This window comes from Engraulis encrasicolus, chromosome 7 (genome assembly GCF_034702125.1).
Source record: "Engraulis encrasicolus isolate BLACKSEA-1 chromosome 7, IST_EnEncr_1.0, whole genome shotgun sequence".
In the NCBI taxonomy this organism is placed as follows: Eukaryota; Metazoa; Chordata; class Actinopteri; order Clupeiformes; family Engraulidae; genus Engraulis; species Engraulis encrasicolus.
Genome location: NC_085863.1, coordinates 48003050 through 48025390, shown reverse-complemented (window position 1 = coordinate 48025390; position 22341 = coordinate 48003050). Strand labels below are relative to the sequence as shown.

General features: G+C 41.7%; 1 protein-coding gene across 1 annotated transcript; it reads left to right on the top strand.

Annotated features, from left to right (window-relative positions):
* Positions 1-2042: 2042 nt before the first annotated feature.
* Positions 2043-21059, top strand: adra1ba (adrenoceptor alpha 1Ba). Its single transcript, XM_063203768.1, has 2 exons — positions 2043-3229; positions 20177-21059. The coding sequence occupies exons 1-2, from the start codon at positions 2260-2262 to the stop codon at positions 20821-20823; spliced, it is 1617 nt and encodes a 538-aa protein (XP_063059838.1). The 5' UTR covers positions 2043-2259; the 3' UTR covers positions 20824-21059.
* The last annotated feature ends 1282 nt before the right edge of the window (positions 21060-22341 follow it).

Here is a 22341-nt window from a genome sequence, read left to right as displayed (position 1 = left end):
AGTTCACCGTACAATTAAAAACTACTTAAAGTTCATTGATGCTGTATAAAAACTCTCACCATTGCTCTATTCAGCTCCCGCACCCCCTTATGGCAGGCTGCGCACCCCCAGGGGTGCACGGACCACAGTTTGGGAAACCCTGCCATAGCACTACACTACTATGATGTAGCACAGGGCCTTTAGTAATGCACTACAGCTTGGTCATCGGCATTCTTGTAACAGCAAATTTATAATGCTGTCTTAACAGGCTAATGCCGTATGCATGTAGGGTTGCCACCTCTGTCTCATTGAAATAATAATCAATCCTTTTTTGCTTTTAAGCAATGGGTCCCTTCATTCAGTGCCCAGTGAAGCTATATTTCCCCTGGACAGACCATCCATTAAAAACCAGGTCAATCAGGGAAAACCGGGAGAGGTGGCAACAGTAACAATGTGTTACTTTGAGTCACATAAGTTGGAGAGCCATGGCAATATTTACTGTTATTACTGTACGTTACACAATCACATCCTGTACTCTGACGACCCAGCCTCCCACCCATTCACCTACTCTGATGTAATGTTGGCAATATTTTGAGGAAAAAAATAATCTTATGCATTCATGAGGTATAATATGAATACAATGGGATATGAGAAGAAACACTGTAGACCCATCAACGTGCCTATTCACTCAATGCTGAAAACTGTAAACACTGAACTACATCATTGCTATGGCAATGCAGAGAGGCAGATTAACACTTAGTCATTACCACTTTGATGACAATGAGGTTACAACAGAGGCTCTGCGGTAAGGGGTTAAATATAACAGAAAGAATGCATGTTTACTGCTATCACTGCACGGTACACAGTCCTATCAAAAATCAAAACTTCCTGTGCTCTGGGGCTCCGGCAGCCGCCCCCCTGGCTGCCACCCACTCACCTACTATGATGTGATGCTCATAATTTTGCTGACTTCCTACATCTCACCCTCGCGCCACCCGCCACTATTTATCTGCCAAAGGGAGGCCAGATTTAATCTCTTTAATTCGCTGGAAGTGAGTTTAGGTTGGCTTAGTTCAACAGGGGTTTGGTTGAGAAAAGGCAAGGGGTGGTATGGTGTGTGTGTGTGCGCGCGCGTGCGTGCATCTGTGTGTGAGTGAGTGCCTGTGTGTTTGTGTTTTTGGATGTGAATAGGCGCGCATGCACACACGTGTACATACATGCTTGTGTGTGTGTGTGTGTGTGTGTGTGTGTGTGTGTGTGTGTGTGTGTGTGTGTGTGTGTGTGTGTGTGTTTCTGTGTGTGTGTGTGTGTTTTATCACCACTCCTCTTAAATTACGCACAATGCTTGGCTTGCATTCCCCCTGCACTCAGCATCTTTAGCGTGTCACAATGCATTAATCTTACTGTCCCCCTCACCAATGCCAAGCGTAATTTAACAATTTGGATTAACTTCAAAGTCAGCTCCGTTTGATTTATGCCCACAGGAAATGCAGAAAGCTTGATGTGTGATGAGAATTCAGGACTTTTGAATGGGCAGGAAAATCCTTAGCCAAACTACCCTATATTGGAGGGAAAACTGCTTCTGTACTGCACCACTCTCTTGGGAGGTGAGATAAGTTTGGAGCTTTATGTATTCATGAGGTAAGGGTTTGTCAATGCAAAGCTGCTCAGAGCTGACAACCACGGTAGAAGAGGCACTTTTGACATGGTTTTATTGTTGTTTATTCCTCTAGCAGTTTTTACTTGAAAATAAAACAGGGGGACTATGTTGGTCATTGAGTGCCAGTAAGTGGCAGCACATATTTTCTTTTTGTTGTTGTTGTTGTTGTGCAATCAAGCAAACAGTGGCTGTATGCCATATGTTTGATGGTAAGAAAGTCAGGTCACGCGCTTGCAAAACGCATCTTTTCAGGCACTTCTATCGGGTGCACTCAGGCGCGCAGGGGAGAACGGCAGGAGGAGCACTGCTGCTGCGCATCCAGGAGTGTCGGGGACGCTGCGCACAACTGATTACAGCACCTCTACGACTCGGCACCACACCATCAGGACTGGAAAATGATGAATTGAAGACTAGCGAAGAAAATGATGGAGAATACAAGTGGATATCAGCGCTCCGTAGAAGTTTTCTTCTTTTTCAGAAGTGAAGTCCCAGCGTGGTACCAACATTTTACGCACGCGATTTGTAACTTCGCTTAGAGAGAAAACTATGGCATGTCTCCTGTGGTGAACTGGAGATGATCGGGATGCCATCTCGGATGGAGAAGTTGGATATTGTTCAAGATGAATTTTGATACGGATGATCTCTTGGACATTTGGAACAATGGTTCCACGGACCTTCCGAAAGTGTTACAAATGTCCGAGGCTAATGTTTCCAACTTAAATAGCACAAATGTGACTGAGACACAAGATTCGAACCGCATTGCCCTGTCCAGAGCAGTGCCATTGGCAATGGTCCTCGGCGCTTTCATAGTGTTTGCTATAGTTGGGAATATCCTTGTTATTCTGTCTGTCGTCTGCAACAGACACCTGCGCATCCCAACAAACTATTTCATCATAAATTTAGCCATTGCTGACCTGTTGCTTGGCACCACCGTCCTGCCCGTTTCCGCCACGTTGGAGATTCTGAACTACTGGGTTTTCGGGAGAATATTTTGTGATATTTGGGCCGCAGTGGATGTGTTATGTTGCACCGCATCCATCATGAGTCTGTGCGTAATATCTATTGACCGGTACATTGGAGTGCGTTACCCACTGCAATATCCGAGCATTGTTACCGAGAAACGGGCTATTCTTGCTATGTTGGGTGTATGGGCTCTTGCTATCGTAATATCTATTGGACCCTTGCTGGGGTGGAAGCAACCACCGTCGGAAGATGACACTGAGTGCCCCATTACCGAAGAGCCCTTTTACGCGCTCTTCTCCTCTTTGGGTTCATTTTACATCCCATTGGCCGTCATCCTGGCCATGTATACCCGCGTGTATATCGTTGCTAAAAGGACAACTAAAAACTTGGAGGCCGGCGTGATGAAAGAGCGCATGAATGACTCGAATCATGAACTGACGCTTCGGATCCACTACAAAGGCTCGGGGACGCAGGAGGACTGCAGCGGGACTAAGGGCAATAGCAGGAGTTCACTAACTGTCAAGCTACTAAAGTTCTCCCGGGAGAAAAAAGCTGCTAAAACACTCGGAGTCGTAGTGGGCATGTTCATTTTATGTTGGCTGCCATTTTTCCTCGCATTACCCATTGGTAAGTGCTGTGAAGTGACATCACACCGATAAAGATCCTGACAAACTGTCAGCGGCATGTTAGGTACCGGTGCTTATTTTTAGTTCGGGTAGTGGACTGACACTTTTTTAACTTCTATTTGAAGCAGGGGCTTGTTCAGAATGCATGCCTTTGGTATAAAACATTTGATAAGACCGAGCAGCGGGCACAGGTGCCAACAAAAACAACAGATTAGCACAATCTGAAACAAGACACGTACTAGGTTTATTCAAGCAGTGTACAACGTTAATAATTTCATATATCTTCTGGATTGATTCCTGCGTTTCCTGACGCTTATTTCCACTGGTGTGAAAAATGTTATTAACTGCTCATAATTGCACTGTTTATCTTTCAATGCAGTGGGCAATTTGCATTTATTTAATTATTTCTTTGTCATGGTAGCCCACCTCACGAATGGCTGCTCTGACTGTGAGGCCCTATAGAATACAAAAGCAGACAGTGCACTTTCCCCCATCAACTAAAATATATGGCCAGACAACAACACGCTGGTCATAAATCACATTACAACTAGCTCTACATCTCACACACCCCACTGTCCACTTCACACCTAGCTGTTTAGTCTATTCAGAACTCAAATATTGGCGCAGCTTCTGCAAACGTCTTGCCCTCTCCAATGGTTTTGCAAGTGAATTATGGAAAAGTATTGGTATGCAAATAGCTGAACGTTTTCAGTTGAGACTATGAATAAATCCACAGAGAAACATTGGTTACTGCAAGGTAACGTGATCAGAGGATGCGAATTATAGAGATGGCAAATATTACAGTGAATGAAATGGTGATGAGAAACATATCATTATGACGTGCTAATAGGCCTATGGGTAAGCATAAGTACAAGGCTGAATGAGATGTCACATACTGTAACGCTGTCTAGCATGGCCAGTCAAGCATGGAAATATTGATCTTATTTTATGGCCAAGCTAAATATGGCGGGAGAGGAAATGCCAATATGGCAGAGGTCGTAGATCTATCCATCTAGGAATGCTTCAGCACTTTTGTAGCCCCTGGCAAGCTCTCATGATATCACCCCAGATCCATAACGGATTTCTTTTCAAGATAGTGTTTTCACCCCGCCATCAATACACTCCACTCCACAGCCAGTAAAAACGGCCCTTATTTTAATCACGCAATGCATTCCCCACTCTGGCATCTATGATTTGTGCCGTGCCCTCCAGGGTGATGAAACCTTCTAAAATGGAAACCGCCCAGCCTCCTTAAAAACTACCCAGCCTCAGGGGCGTAGCAGCATATTGTGGGCCCTATGTACAATCAGCTCCAATGGACCCCACCAGCCATATATCTACATAAATCAAACTGTTTGTGGGCCTGGGCCCCCTATATTCATGGGGCCCTGGTGACTCAGTCACACTTTTACCCCCCCTGTACGACACCCCTGCCTGGTCTGTCTGAGGGCCTTATTGCCAATGCAATTGTCCTCTGTACATATTTCCTTCATTTGCAGAGTAAACACTTAGAGACAGGTTCAATCCATATATTTCAGGAGTCTGGAATGAAAGAGGCAGGCACAGGGGGAGTCTTCCATGTCTCAGTGCTGTTTGTTGAGGGGATGTGTGTACATGCAAAAATGGACCAAGGTCGAATAAACCCCCACAGAATTGATTTTAAGAATTAAAATATTGCACAGGTTGTAGCTCCACATTTTTTCAAAGATGAATTTGAAATACCCTGGCCTGACCCCATGAACATTTATAGGCCTACTGATAAAAAGTAATAATGATAATATAGAAATATATTTACATTAAAATGTTCAGCCTGGGATTTTTATCGCTCCTTTTTCTGTCTGTGTGAGAGAGAGACAGGGACAGACAGTGGTGTGTAAGCCCCAGGAGCAGTCGGAAGTCTGTGTTAATCGTTAACTGCTGCCAGTATTGAGACAGTTGCCTAAACTCTGCCCAGCAATAATTACTGAGCGGCTGTTAAAATGGTCAACCATCATACCCGCTGCCATACATTTCAACATGACAGTGACGTCATGCGATTACGTTGGGTGACGTCTCTTTCCATTGCTGTGAGATGGAGATTATTGCTTAGTGTGATTCCTTGCCCCTTACACCTGATGACTGGCCTGGATGATTTAGTTTTGGTGGTAACTGCTTTGGCACAAAAGTTCACAGCACTGTCAGCAATTTTCACATTTTGCACTATTCGGATACAGTAGGCCTACATTGTTATGATCTACAGTCTGTAAACTGTAATAGTGCTGCATATAGAAACCCACTCTAAATAATGAAGTACAGTAAATGCACTGCATAGATCATTCTATGCTGGTTTGACTTTACAGTTATAACAATGGCATGCACCTTCATATACAAACCTTTGTTAGTATCATGTCATTATCCCCACTTCTTTTTCAGATTTGGTCACGACCGATAAAGACAATCCAAGCCAGTCCAACCCATACTGTACATTTAGACAAAACATGGGTGTCAATACAAAGCGATGGATGTCAGTATTCATAAATGATTCAGTGAGGAGAAACATGGTGAAAGCAGAAGCTACACTGTAAAAAAAATCTTGTCAAAATTACGGTGAAAAACTGGCAGCTGTGGTTGCCATTTTTTCACCGTATAAAGCACAGAGATCTTGTATATGGATTTACGGTAAGGTAAATTAAGACTTGTAGAATCAACATTTTCAAGATGTTACAATAAAGGGGAGTTACTGTTTAAATAACAGTGACACTCATGTAGGCTCTTGGTATACAGCTGTATAATTAACAATGCAACCCTGTTGTTTTTTAAGTGAAATACTAACCATTCCACAGCATTCATTTGCCTATTTTACAGTCAATTTCTGTTAAAACAACAGAAATTATTTATGCCTTGACGGTATGACTGTTCAATTTACAGTATAAAGCATTTGTTTTTAAGGTGAATCTCTATTCATTCCACAGAATTTATTGCTAAACCAGCAGCACAATTGTGTTGCTCAGGCGTAGGATTCAAAGTTTATATGTGTTGCATTTCAGTGGAATTCCCATAATAGGTGAGTCCTATAGAGTTACAATCAGACAACTGATTGGACTGATTCTACTCACTGAAGGGTATGAAAATGCATTCCTTTTTTGAAAAAGGCCTGAAAATAACCTTGAGTAAAATGAAGGCCACAGCTAGCGGGGCAAGCACGCTAACAAACAAGCTAGTTAGCCAGCCATACAGCCACCCTTACAACGTGACCTGCTAGCTGGGCCGGCCATGTCAGGCCAGGTGAGGGCAGGCCGGTCGGCCGGTCGGCCGGCCGGCCTTATAGCCAGTCAGCCAGCTAGCTAGCTAGCTGCCAACCAGTGAGCAGTACAATGCAACAGTCCCGGTTTAAATACATGTTCAAGTGAACCGTGTGACCCGAGTGATGAGGCATTTCGCAGGTGCAGGCAGTAAGTTAATCATTGCATGACAGCCCTTAGCACTCAGGTGAGGTCAGGAATTGATTGACAGATTGATTTGGATGAAGTAGAATGACAGTTTCAAATAAACTAGTATACTTCTAAGAGACTGAATCAAGGGATTACTGTCCCAGGTAGAGTTTTTCAAATTATGCTAGCCTTCAGGTATATTTTACACATTAAATGAGGCTAAACTGTAGGCTGTTACCGGAGAAATATATAAGTTACAGTGAATTATTGCAAAATGTCCTTAACTGTTGCACAGTTTATTCAGTTGCCAGCTTCACTGTTGTCAAATCTACAACGTGGAGGCACCTGGAGCCAAGCAGACAGGCAATCTGTTTTCTGTGGAGTAATTAATATTTAATTCATTATAACCTCCATTGCTTTCTGTTGGGTAGGAGGAATGTAAATAAGGATATTCTGAGTTTTAGAGAGGTTTACTTTGTCAATTTGCCTCTCACTTGAAAACTCTGATGGCAAAGCCTCCAAGTCCAATAAGGGAAATTTTGCGCAGGATGAAATTGAACACATGCAGAGGGTTGTAATCTAAGTTAATTGATGGCTACTAATCAAATAGCATGTTGACATCAAACTCTGCCTGTTACAACCAGCCTATCAGTGGTTTGACAAGTTGCACCTGGAACAAGTGCAATCACAAGAGATCTATTGGACAAAAAGAGGACTTAAAAAGCCTAACACGACCAGAAAGAGCACCTATTTTGTGTAGTATACATAATGTGAAGAAAAGCAGAACAGAGTTCTTTGTGTGTTGGTTCACAATTTGGTTCACTTACAGAGGATTGAGTTTGGTTCACTTATAGGGGACTCAACAAAAATGGCTGCTCATGTTGCCAAAACATTTGACATTTGAGGAGGCATGGTTTTCATAACTCTCTGGGGAATTAAACATTAACTCACTAGCTCTCTTAGCTCAACAACTCCGATCCAGAGGAGTCAAATAACACTGTGTAGTCTTGCTGCAACTCTTGGTGTTTAGATTTTGGCTGAACACCAGTCTAACCAGTCTGATCAATCTAACTCTGACAAATTTGCTGTGTACATATGACACCAGTGAAAAATAAAGTCATGTACCGTTTCTTGACTACTTCATCTTCACTTAACAGTATTTTCAAATATTTCCTTTTCAGTGAACAGTTAAGTATTTTCTACATAAGACACCAGTGAAAAATAAAGTTATGTATCGTTTCTTGACTATTCATCTTCACTTAACGGTATTTTCCAATATTTTTTCGTTTACAGAGAACAGTCCAGTATTTTCTACATATGACACCTGTCAAAAATAAAGTCATGTAGTGCTTTTTGACTTAATAGTAGCTTGCCGTATTTAGTACAGAGACAAACTGTTTTACATTTTACGGTCACTGACTGTTGCAATTTGACAGTTTTTTGCCGTAATTTCAACAAAAGCATTTTTTACAGTGTATGAAATGCTGAACATAGCAACAATCAACAAATGCAGAATACACGTTTATAGGAAGCAATTCATCTGAAGTACCCCTAAGTCAATTTAAGCAAAATTTAGCTGAAAAGTCTGTTAAATTTTGAAATTAGGTTCCACCCTTTATAGTGTGATGAGTTGCCAAGTCTTGGTCAATGAAAAACAAACAATTCATGGGGCAGCTTTAACCCTCTACTGCATGAATTATTATTTTTACAGTGTAAAAAATGTTTCAGTGCTTTTTTAGTGTTAAAATGAGTTAAATAATAGATTTCCAAAACATTTTTTAAATTTTTATTTTAAATTAAGTTTTTAGTTAATGGTTGCCATATGGCAACTTCATGCAGTCGTGGAATCTTGTGTAAAATCAGGTTTTTCCTTAAAAAGAGAATTTTCCCTTCATAAATCTTCAATATATTACTTTCCAAATGTTAAAACTCATTAAATGACATAAATAAAAATGTATATTTTTAGTATTTAGTGAAAATATTTTCTGTAAAATAGCAAAATATGGTCTACAAGACGGCCCATAGACATGTACACACATTTACATAAAAGCTTCCGAAAAGGTTGTTTACACTTATTTGCAGACATTTGCAATGCATTTTCACATTAAGCATGTCTAAAATTACAAATATAAGTTCAAATGATTAATTTGGCACCAAAATTATAAGAAATATCTGTAAAAATAGCCTCATACTAATCTAATTCTAAGTCATTCCAATGGGGTTGATTGGGGTGAATGGCCAACAATGTTGTTCCATAACTGCATGAAGTTGCCATATGGCAACCATAACATTTTACCTTTTTCCAAAAAAACCTTTGCATCTAAAGTTGTTTTAATGATGAAAAATAACAGTTTACATATTCCAGATAGTGTTTGTATTTTTTTTTATAACAATATTTTGGGCTGAAATCAGAGTAATACCTTGGTTTATGGAGGCCTCGAGCGATGACCTCCACACACAAAAGTAGGTGATGAAAAAGGGCTTCCTGTGTTTATTTCTTAATCATGTGACCTGAAAAGTTTTTTTGGTTTCAAAGTAAAAGGCTGTCTTATCACAAATAAGTATAAATAAACAGGTTATAGTGCACCCTCTATTAGAAAAACTGGAAAAAGTTTACGGTTGCCATATGGCAACCCCATGCAGTAGAGGGTTAAAAGCTCTGAACTTTCTTAGACAGCAGTAATAGCAGTGAGTGATTTACAGCACACACTCTTGCCAGCTTCATTCAGTCCTCGGTGCATATCCGGCGCCCACACAGAAACGTAAACTGAGGCATAAACAAGTGTAGGATTTGCCAGCACTAGTTCATCATATACCTGATGTGTCATAAACCAGGCCACCAGCCTTATCTGCAGCAGTGATGCAGAACAACAGAATGAAAGGGTTCCTTTGTGATATTTATTGATGCTTATGGAGGAACACCCAGCCATGTAATTGTAACATTATTTTCATCTATGAGGCTGGCATTGAGATGCAGCTGCAGATGCACTTCATCAGTTAGATGTGCCAAGTGTCCTTTGTCCAATTTCCTCCATGACTTTTCAAACTGGCGTGTGCCATTCTGAGGTTCAGTAGTTTGTGATATCCCTGTTGCTCGTTATACTGTCACTTCAAATGTCAGGTCAGATTTGATGAAAAGATTGAAGGAGTGTTCCCTCTTGACTCAGTTGTGGAAAATATATAACATACATGTACGTAACTGCACCCGCCTTCGTGCTTCTGGACTACAATATGTCTGCTGTGAGGATCAAATGAGCTTTGATTCTTTGTGGACAGATTCAAGTCTATTTGGGTGTGGGATCAAACAGCTCCGGAAAATCCTTTCAGTCGTTGGGTGGTTATAACTGACAAAAAAGATCAAAGGCAAAACCCCTGTAAGTCCATTTTTAGACATTTGCAAAAAGGCAAGGTATTTAAATTAAAAATCCAAGTAAACTCCATTGAACTGTCTTTTCAATGCTGTACATTCATGGAAAATACTAGATTTACAGGGTGTTACATCTAAACTGTCCAACCCTGTTTTTTAATGCAAACCTCACAATGGTCTTGTAATAGGAGAGAGAAAGTTTGCAAGGAGTGCACACACATATACAGTACACAGTTTGCAGCATCATGCTGGATACCGTCTATACTGTACATGTCCTTTTGCTTAGGTAAGCTCGAAGGTGGATCCATGATGTTAATTCACTAACCGTTGCTATTTGCCGTGATCTCAGTCAGCGAATTCTTGAAGCTATTGTTGGTATTAGCTGATTGCATCACTTTAGACAAAGTTGGGATCAATGCTCATTGCATTCCTGTTGGACACGCTCAAGTCAGTGGGCGGATCACATCGAAACTCAATGGGGCTCAACATATCAGACCCAGCTATCTACATATTTCATTCAATATTAAAAGCCTTTCAGCTTTGGTGCTGGATGGATTGTCGGCCTTGCCCTTAACGGCCTTGCATCTGTAGGCAATGGAGGGAAAGTCTGCATCATCCGTAGTGATTGGAATGACATAGCAGGTGCACGTTCACTTTATTTGGCCTACAGGTCTGCAGAAAAAGCGTTTTGTCAGTTTAATTGTGAGGAAAACACAAGTTTATTCTGAACCCAGGAAGAATACCTTTGGGAGAAGCGAATGGGATTGCACACTGTAAACGCCGGTTAGGTCATCCTGTTATTTTTGTTTATAGGCTGCCAATCTGTTACTGCCAAGTTTATGGGCAAACCGGTCCACGTGGCAGAAGCCAATGTTGGCTTCAGTGCCAATGTTTATCAGTATTTGTTTTTTGTCTGCAGCTTCCCTTTGTCTTTTGTGCCTATATAGTAAGTACACAACACCTCTTCTGCTAATGTTGGAATAAAACCGTGCAACCTGTCCTTGACTCAACCAAGACTCACCATTGTGGCTTCTCTCTTCTCTAGTTTGATGTGTTTAATTAACAATAGACAGTTAGTCATCACCATATTGGGAGGCAGAGCTGTTGTCATGACTACTCTTGCCCATCACATTGGTTAAGCCCACTCATATTTTTTGTGTGTGTCGTGTGAGTGTTTTCTGGGCTGGCAGCTTGATGTAAACAATAGCCCCGAGCTTAATGTCACACTGCAGTTGTTTCCTTCTGATGTGTCGCAGCAGCCACCCTCATTATTGGCTCATCTCCGTAATGACACAAACCCATTTGGAATCACGGCAGATTACAGCTGCTCCAGAAAAAAGGCCACATAATTGGTTGACCGAGGGAAAGATGGCCGAGCAATATCGCTGAAAGGGTATTGGTGGTGTGTAATCTATGTGTGAGGTTGTGCAGGTAGTAGTGGTATTTCAGATGAGTATTTCTGTGTGCAAGAGGTATCACAACAAAATACTAAAATTGGATAAAAGGGGACTAAAATAGAAGATAATTTTTACCTCAAGGAAGGTATGGAAGTAGTTTGTGGCTGGGATATTTGGGAGTTGAATTAAACATACAATCTTAACTTACACAATCTAATCTTTGATTCCCACCATCATCACATTCCACATGCTTGACATACAGCACTACTAGCTCAATAGGCTAGGTTTTGGACTCCACCTCAAGTCAGTAAACTGTCCACGTTGTAGTATTACTATGTCTGTTAGTTATCCACACATTTGAGAAATAAAGGACTAATTTGAGTCTGCAACTGTAACGTGATGCGGTAATGTTTTATTCGATTTTATCTGTGTAATTACTAGCATTGCAACAATGTGTTCTCCGAGACTAATGGGTCCAATTACATGTAGTAAGTGGTTGCAGTCCGCCTAAGCACTCTTGGGACACTTGAGGGTTTTAATTTGACCAGTGCTGTTTTCCAGATCACACCTACAGTCTCGCCCGTCTTCCCTTGTGGTCTTGTCCATTGATTCAACATTAAGTATATTATTATATAGTGTTCCATAACTGGACCTATGTATCTGAATAAAGGCAGAAGTTTTCAACTCTGGTGTGTTGTATACATATATGCCCCTCTATATACCCATTGTTCTGTAGTCATTCAGCCTATCAGGACTCACTCATATGTGCATTCATGGTGTCCATATACTGTACGTGTGTACTGTACAGTACGGGTTGCCAGTGTATGCTTTCCTGTTGGTAATGTCCATGTAAAGGCGCAGGGTAATGGTCCTGCCGTGACTCTAACGGTAGGGCTCTGGGCTGCTATGCTGGTGACCCGGGTTCGATTTCGGCCCGGGTCATTTGCCGACCCCTCCCCCATCTCTCTCCCCATTCGTCTCCTGTCCACCTCTCTATACTGTCCCATCATCAATAAAATAGAGAGAGGGAGAAAAAAAGGTGCAGGTTAATGTAGTCAACATGGCAAAGCAGTTGCACAGTATTCTTGCCATGACATGTGTGTACTTGGGTGATGTCCTTCTACATTCAAAGTTGCATTCATGGCATCTATATTTCTCTAAATAACCCCATGTGGATGAGGGAGACTAAGGGTGCATATTAGACTTCTGTCCTCCACTTGTGCTTGTGGCCTCGCCCCACCTCCTGGCCCTGGAGAGAACAATAAAGTTTCCCAGCTGTTAGCCTGACCACAACAACTTTTGGGGGACTGTTTTACATTCACCATCCCGATTACAAATGAGAAAATGACATTAGAATTGTGCTTTTGCAAGATATTGAATTAATTTTCTGTTGTCAGTGACATCATTATGAGATCACAAGCAGACAAGTGAGCAAGGGAGGATGGGAGTCTGCATACTGGAATCCACCCTAATTATATTCAGTATTCTAGGATACATACTTAATGTTCACATGTACACGTGATGTCCACATACAGTATATAGCACATTCACTAATGTCCGTCCATACACTATAAGTCTATGATGCACATTGACAATACTGGCGTGCACACAGAGCATTGGCTCTATAACTGGGCCAACAGCATTGTGGCTCAGAGCACTTCAAGCATAAAGCCAATCCAGCTGGATGCCACTCTGCTTCACTAGTTCATTAGAGAAGGAGCAGGCTGCTTTTACTCCAACTTTTAGTAACTTTGTGGAGTGCTGGCCAAACGTCAAGACAATTACAGAGCGGTGAGAGGAAGTCGTGTACGGTATACATATATACCACGCATACTTAATTAAATCCTACAGATGCATTTTGACATCCACACACTGACTGCAGAAGGCAGGACGCCAAGATGGGTCTGTGTGAATATACTATGTGTGTATCAGTACAGTACAGCCTCCCTTTTCTCTGCATTTTAAACGCTGTTCCTGCTGCACATAAGGAAAGGGTAAGCCTGCAATCTGCTTGCGCCCGTGAGCCAAAATCACAACCGAGCAGCGAACTGAACTGTGGATGGCACCTTTAAAGGTGCCCTGTGTAGAATGGTGGCCAGAGTAGGTATTGCAGCCATGCTGCTCATTGAAACCTTGCTACCTATGTCAAATTTGATCTTTTCATGACTATTTACTAAATAATAAACCAAAATTTACTAGTATGACCAAAGTTCAGTAAGTTTTGCAGCTAAAAAAATATATTTCTGGAAATTCAAAATGGCGGACCATGGAGAAGATTCCCCTTTTCATGTATGGAAGGTGCAATTTTCCCTTAGTGGTGGTGGTACTCATGAGAAAGGTAACATTTGTGAATGGGCAGCATGAATTACGGACACAAACTAGTAATAAATATTACACAGTGCACCTTTAAAGGTGCCGCCTCTTAACAGTCTCCTCCACATGGAATCATCTGTCAACAACAGATGATCCACCGGGCTCGGTGACCTTGTGGGTCTTCCAGGCAGTAAGTATGGCGCTCGGGCTGCAGTGATTGCATGTGGTGTGGTGATTTCTGTGACACACAATGGGGCAGCTCCTTGCTTCCCAACGAGCTGCAGTATAGCTGCCAAGGTCTAAATCAGCAGGCTTCCCGATGTTGGACACCTCACGGACACAATGGAAAGAGGCGAGACGGGGAGAGGGGAGATATGCTGTGGCTTGGAGGTGTCCTCTGTGTGACCAGGCCAGGCAACGTGACTCCCCGTGCCTCATGCTGATTGCAGAGGTTGCAACTTTTTTGAGGAATTGCACGGTAGAACTGATTGCAACAGTGCTGTGCCGATGACAGTCCAAGTCCGAGGTGCTTTTATTTATTTAAATAGTATGGCCTGCTTGGTAAGCCACTTTGAATAGTTGAGGTTAGAAGTGCTGGTTATCAGACTGCCTTTTTTGTAATTAGGAGAAGACAGTTGGGGAGTGTGACGTACTTTGTACCATCTCAGAAAAGGACCTTGGCGCTGTTGGGTTTTTGATTGCATAATCCATGTATTCAACAACTAATGGGACCAGTGCCGATTCTTCAGAGCAATTCCATAGATAGAAGAACCTATTTCAATTTTGCAAAGGCAATGGCTCTACAATGAGGCACTTGACATTGATATGACATAGTGTAGTAGGCCATTATTATCTCAGGCTTTGAAGAAACCTCTCCAATGCGAAGACATAACATTCACATTCAGAGGCCTTTCAGCATTTTATTTTTATAGAGTGGAGGACACAAATTGTTTGGCCTGAATGAGTAAACTGAAAGTAATGCAAAAGCACTTTTGTCCACAGAATGATTTTGTGTGCTAGTATTTCTATCGCCAAGGAGACGATGGTGTTCATGGAGAATCATTAGTAAAAAATAAACGGCAACGATTACTATTATTTTCCACCATACAGGCATGTGGGCCATGGCAACTGCAGTGTTGTGTTGTTCAGGCCTATGAGACGACGACTTTAACTAAATGCATGTCTTCAGTTGACCACAAATCCTAAGAGCACTCCAAAGTAATACAATCCTGTGCAAAGCCAATGTCCATGTGCAAATGATGCGCAGTCATAAGTAGTCCAGAAAACAAATCCCTAGACTCAGGTTCATTTTGTTTAAAGAAGTAACACATTACATGTTGTCAGTGTGTGAGCCAATATAGGCCTACAGTATTCATTTTTAAAGAGACCAAATGGATTACGATTAAAACACTGAAAATCCCATACACTAGCTTTTCCAAATCACATAATTTCACATTACGCCAAAGAGTTTTGTTGCCCAGAGGAGTTCCAGTTGGCTCGCTTTTTTAATGAGTTAAATGATTGATTTGGCTTTTTACTTCAATGAGCATTCTTTCATTATTTTTTCACAAAAGACGTTGCAAGGGAAAAGACAAATCAGCAAAAAAAAGTTAAATGATTTCTTCACTCCTTCATGTTGGCTTTAACAAAAAAAAAATGTCAAGAATACTTTCTTAACCACAGTGTAATAATTGGATATATTAATCAACCATTGTTTATGAAACGATTACTGGAATGTATGGAGATTGGTTGGTTTGTGTGTAAGTCCTTAATCCGCAACATTTTTTTCCAAAGCATTTCAGCAATTTACTGCATGAAGTAATGTTTTGTGTGTGTGTGTGTGTGTGTGTGTGTGTGTGTGTGTGTGTGTGTGTGTGTGTGTGTGTGTGTGTGTGTGTGTGTGTGTGTGTGTGTGTGTGTGTATGTGTGTGTGTGCGTGTGTGTGTGTGTGCGTGCGTGTGTGTGTGTGTGTGTGTGTGTAAGCACCAACATATTGTATTTTGATGGAATTGTGTGCTTCTGCTTGGAGATGAGTGTTGCACGCTTGTTGGGATGCTGCAGGTGTGGCTATGAATGATGACATGACATTGCCACACTCGCAGCCTCTATCTGCAATCATCGGCCAGTGTCAGCACGTTCAGCTTTACGAAATTGATTCCTAATAGTCGCCCTGCCATGCACAGCACTTCCTACTAGACTTTCAAGCACGTTGAAAATACCCCGTTGATGCGTTGACACAGCCATCGAGTTTTGGAAATCCATTTTGCTTAAGAGGTGGCAGTTGAGAAATGTGTTTATGCTGTATGTCAGGAGGAGAGACCCAGAGAACAAAAAACACGTCTCCAGTAACTGATGTTCTGTGAGATGCATTGTTTGTCGTGTAGCGTTTCAGGGTAAAAAGCTTTGCTTGAATTGTTTTGCGCTGCCTTGATGCTGTGTGTGCATGACGGCTGCACTGCCAATTTGTCACTTTCATTTTGACACTCATGTTAACAGGCTAAGAGAACTGTGCGCTGGTGTCACACAGGGCTTGAGTGCTCGGTGGCAACCAATACAATGAAAAATGTGACGTTCTGCACATACACACATCGCAGGCATTGTGAAAAGGGGGCTGAATTGAATGGAATTGAATCAGACTGGCATAGTGATGAAAAAAAGCTTTGTGTTGGAGAGAGGAGTGGAGAGTATGCTCAGTTTTTATCTCATTCCTCCAGACCGACTCTTCGCACTGACCTCCCTTGTTTGTTTGTAAATGCACACACACACTGACATTACCCTTTCGCTACAGAGATAAAACAAAATGTATGTCTTACTCTTATCATTGTAATTGTATTTCCCCCACTGATGACTGCTTTCAAACTATGTGTCGGAATTAATGTAGTGTCTGGCTTCACTTTATAGCGTCATCTGCCTGTGGCCACCCTGTCTGCTTTCACACAATACTGGGCAGACAGTGAAACACAATCAGTGCTCTTCTATTAATGCCGGACATTTTAAAAAAGTAATTATAAATGATCATTTAAAATTTCAAAGCTCCTTACTTTAGTGTTAATCATAAGCACTACCAGTATTTATGGCTTTCATGAAAGCTTGCGATATGTGCCTGGAATTATCAGCCAAAAAACCCCCCTTAAAATCTAGAAAAAAAACCCTTAACGAATCCCTAAACAGAATTTCAGTTTCCTTGTATGACATGTGCATACCTGTATGAAGAAACTGATAATAAAGCTGACTTGACTTGACTTTTAACTTCTTGTTCTAACAATCACATTTAAGACAACACAGTGCACCAACCAATCTGCCGTCTGCAACTATTCCAGACATCATACATACCAATAGGAAGAATGTTGGTTCTCTCCTGAGCCCTACCCACCCACATCCAGGGCCGGGGTGCCCTTGACCAAAGCAAGCTAACCCTACATGGCTCCAGAGATTGTAACCAATACCCTGTACCTAAATAACTGATAAGTCGCTTTGGATAAAAACATCTGTTAAGTGTAACGTAATGCAACTTTGTCTCCTAGTAGTTTAGCTTGTAATGACATAACAAGACTTAAAGTGGCACAGAGGTCCGATACTAAAAGCAAATCTCCTTGGTGCCCGTCTGTCCGTGCTTTACAGGTCTACAAGGCCGGCTGCGATAAGGCCAAAAAAGGGGATAGGGATGAGCAAGGCAGGGGCGGCCAGCCAGGGCCGGATTAAGATGGCCTGGGGCCCTATAGGCTACAAGTTGCTGTGGCCCCCCCCAGAAGGCAAATTTCGCGGAAAACGTACTTAGACAGTGTCATAATTAGAGCTAGAAATTCAGGATGACATGTCTACCAATTGTACTCAACACGATCGATGATTCAAGAGTGCATCTTGTCAGAATTCTGCAATTTTTCACTTTCGGGCCATCAGGGGGCCCCTGGCAGGTGGGGCCCCCAAGCCTGCAGCCATATCTAGCCTGTGTGTTAATCCAGCCCTGCGGCCAACAGGCCAGCCAGGCGAAGAGGCAGTAAAAGAGGCATCTCCCTGTAGTGTATTCCTATGGGGAATGTCTGATTTATTACCCTATATTGGGAAAATCTGGAGGTCTGATGGAAGTCTGACCCTTCGTTTACTTGTGGGAGGCCCCCAGACATTCTTTTAGCTTCTGTTTTCAGAGTCCTCCTCACCCAAAGATGGTAGGGGGTTGGTCTTCAGAACACATGTGGCATAGTCAACATGTGATTGCAGGTTGTTGATTATCACCGGAGAGCCTGTTGTAGTGTTCTGGCGAAGACCAATACGGCAGTCTAATGTTAGTTGTCATCATAGCAAACAAGACATCTGGCATGCGTTTTAGAATAACAATGATTATATCTTCATATTTTTCCATTACAGAAAATAATGTACTGTAGTGTGATGAAGACCAGTTTGGGAGGTAGCCATAAGAGTTTCAAATTTTAACTATCATATAGCCAATATTTGTAATCGTATAATATCTGAATGTTTTTTATGTTGTAATCTTGCTTCCATGTCAATGAATAACTTACCTTGATGAGTTACCTTGATGAGTAATTTGCTATGGGTCAAACAAACCTACAGTTAGGGCCAGAAATATTTGGACAGCAACACAATTATCATCCTTTTCCACCCTATACCCCACCACAATGGATTTGAAATAAAACAAACAAGCTGTGCATTAACTGTAGAGTCTTGGCGTTAATGTGAAGGTGTTAACATCCATATTGCATTAACAGGAATGAAATAGCAACGTTTTTTGTCTGTGTTGCCCACTTTTCAAGGGATCAAAAGTAATTGGACAGTAGGCTTCTCAGCTATTCTCCAGTCAGATGTGTGTTATTCCCTTACTACACCATCACCAAGATGTCAATACAAGGTCTTAGATTTCATTTGAAGTGTTCAATTTACATTTCCATATATTTTTACGGAATGTCCATGAGATCCAAAGTCCACCTGTCACAATCAGTGATGCAAGCCATCATAAGGTTGAAAAAAATCAAAACAAACCCATTTGAGAGATGGGCAAACATTGAATATGATTAATTCAAGAGTTCAGAATGTTGGAAAAAAGAAATACCAGAGCAACACCAAATTACCTGGCAGACATGGAAGACAAATGCTGTGGATGACAGACAATATTCTGTATCTGGTGAGCAAAAACCCATCTCCCAACAATTTGCCAGATGTAGAACACTGTCCATGTAAACGGTGGATACATGTCCAAGGCAACAATCAAGAAAAAGATCAAGAACGTTCAGGAATACTTCACCATAGGAAATACAGAGGGTTCACTAAAAGATGTAAATTATTGATTGCATCAGAAATAGCAATACCAGATTTGGCTTTGCCAAACAACGTCTTAAAAAGACAGTATAGGTCTTGAGCTACATCCTATGGACAGAGGAGACAATAATCATGTTGTACAAGGGTAATGGGAAGGAAGGACTATAGAGAAGGGAAGGGATTGCTCATGATTCAAAGCATACCACCCAATCAGTGAATCATGGTGGTGGTAGTGTCATGGTGTGGGCATGCATATCTGTCAAAACTATTTTCCCCTTATATTTATTGATGATGAGGACTACCGACAAAAGCCACAGGATGAATTCTGAAGATTTTCAGGCTATATTATCATGTCATATTAAACCTAATGGTTCTGAAGTCATTGGGCAATGCTTCGCAGTGCAGATGGACAATGACCCAAAGCTTCATCTGAAAGCCACTAAGCCATTTCTACCCCAAAAAAGTGGAATATTATTCAATGGCCCAGTCAATAACCTCACCTGAGTACGGTTGAGCAAGCATTTCACTTGCTGCTGGCAAAACTGAAGGGAAAAAACCCTAAGAATAAGCAGGAAGTGAAGACTGTTGCAATAGAGCTCACTATAGCATCACCAGGGATAAAACCCGGTGTCTATTGATGTCTATGGATTGCAAATTACAGGTTGTAACTGACTGGAAAGTATTTGCAACCAAATAATTAAAAATTGAAAGTTTGATGTATAAATACTAGACTGTCCAATTACTTTTGGTCCCTTAAAAAAGGGGTGGCACTGATAGAAAATGTCATAATACCTTCACAGTTCACTCGATTTGGACGCAAACACCCCCATATTAAAGCTAAAAGTCTGCTGTTAATGTACATCTCGTTTGTTTCATTTCAAATCCATTGGGATGGTGTACAGCACCAAAAAGATGGAAATTGTGCAGATGTCCAAATATTTATGGCCCTAACTGTACCTGTGTCCCTCCTTTTAAGGGTATCTATTGCCATCTGGTGGACACAAGTAAGATTTTCACTGACAACCACACTGACTCAAGTGGTTAATTAATACACGGTGGGCCCACTCAGGGGTTTTTTGTCCAGTGTTTTATTACTGCAGTAAAAACTGGAGAGACTAAACCCTGATCTGCTAATGAAAAGAAAATAATAAAAACCCTTTTTCATCTCTTTTGTTTTGTTTCCTCTACAGGCTCGTTCAACGCCAGCTTGCGTCCGCCGGAGACCTTCTTCAAAGTGATCTTCTGGCTGGGCTACTTCAACAGCTGCCTCAACCCCATCATTTACCCATGCTATAGCCGCGAGTTCAAGACGGCCTTCATCCGCATCCTGCGCTGCCAGTGCCATGCCAAGCGCCACCCGGGCCTTCGAGCCTACAACTACCGCTCCAACCTGAGCTCCACCAACAACCACCACGCCTACCTGGACATCAACTCCTGCTTTAATGGCAGCCAGCAGACCTTGGCCTCCATCCATCCCAGCCCCTCCTGCATAAGCAAAGCCACCAAGGACAAGGGCAAGGCTGCTGCTGCTGGTGCCACTGGGTCCAAGTCCGGGTTGGCGTTGGGCTTGGGGTCGGGGTCAGAGTTGGGACAGCTGCCTGGGTGGGGGCCGAGCTCGTCGTCATCCTCCTCCTCCATGTCCGGGAGCCCGTTTCCAGGTGACGTCCAGTTGGGGGTTGGCTCAGCGGCCGTCTGCCTGGAGAAGAGCAAACTGGGCAGAGTGGCGCTGATGTTCCCTGGAGAGAAGAAGAAAAAGAACAAGAAGTCTCTGTCTCCTAGCGACCAGAACTGTAACACAGAGATAGAGGGCGTACTGAGGAAAAAGGATATGCCTTAAAAACACAAAGTCAATTCAACACGTGTCATCTTGATTACATGCATGACAGACATGATGATAATAATAATAATAATAACTATGAAGAAAAATAGTATAGGCATAGACGTTACCACTTATGGTCTTATATTGCCCATGACAGTTTATTTCTGTGGATATGATGGAAAGCGAAGGAATGGTTTTCATCTCAGCTTGGAGACGCTTTCCCTACAGGTTTGAAACAGTTACAAATAATCAAAATGAACTCCGCACGCCCGTTCCACCGGTGGAATGCTGTAATAGTTATTGAAAAGTTAACTACCATATTACTACACTACTGTGACATAACACAGGGCCTTTAGTAATGTGCTATGACTTGGTTATTACCACTCTGGTAACAGCAAATGTATAACGCAGTGTTTTAACAGGTTAAAGGTGCACTGTGTAGGATGGTGGCCAGAATAGGTATTGCAACTATACTGCTCATTGAAACTGTGCTGTCTACCGCCAAATTGGATCTTTTCATGAATATTTACTAAAATAGTGAACTAATATTTACTCATATGTCCAAAGTTCAGTAGTTTTGCACCTATAAATGTCTATATCTGGAAATTAAAAATGGCGCACAATGGAGAAGATGCCCCTTTTCTGTATGAAAAATGCAATCTTCCCAGTCATAATGAATACTACAAATTTGATGGTGGTAGAAAGTATTCACGAAAATTGAAACATTTGTGCATGGACAGCATGAATTCTGGAAATAAACTACAAAAAATATTACACAGTGCACCTTTAAATATTCAGGTTACATGCAGCCAAATGCAATGCAGAAAAAGCATAGTCCTTTAAAGAGTTCATGTACATTCATATTTAATACTGTATGTTTGCTATTTATAATCATTTAGTTCAAGACTACTATAAGTATCTGTACTTATTGGATGTATGAATTCTTCTTTATAGTACAGAACCAGGCTCTCTAATGCTCCTAGAGCAACTATGATGGCATGTCCTCAGATGCAATTTCACTTACCGTTTGAAAATCAGAATACAGGCATGTGTGTATACTGCCTGGTGCAACGTCTGGCATGCACACTAAACCTGTTTGCATGACGTGATAATTTGCAGTTGTCTGGATACTGCTGAAAGTCACACCTGCATTGATTGAAAAGCAAACATCATTTTAATCAGCTTACAAAGCAACAAACGGTATTTCTATAGCTGGATAACCTGTCTCACATTTGACTTGCTACAAAGCCAAACTTAAATGAGACATACAAGGAAAACAGTTTACGGTATGCTACTGTATGTCTGTACATAATGTTGTACATCATGTATATAATTGTGAAATGTCTCTGTTAATGAAAGGGGCCCGTTTCTGTATGAAATGTTGCTGGTGTGAATAGGATTGTAGCTGCTGTTATTGATATCACCCTCGCCCAAACAAAATGCCCATTATAAATTACTTGGGCCATCCTGTGCAGGCCACAAGTGTAGCATGTATTGACAAAAAAGACAATTTATTAGGAAGACTAAATTAATTTG

What these genes read in the sequence shown, in the direction of transcription:
- adra1ba (XM_063203768.1), top strand. Translation starts at nt 2,260, where the DNA reads ATGAATTTTGATACGGATGATCTCTTGGACATTTGGAACAATGGTTCC. An exon ending in TTTCCTCGCATTACCCATTG is followed by an intron (nt 3,230 to 20,176) that starts GTAAGTGCTGTG and finishes TTTCCTCTACAG; the next exon opens with GCTCGTTCAACGCCAGCTTG.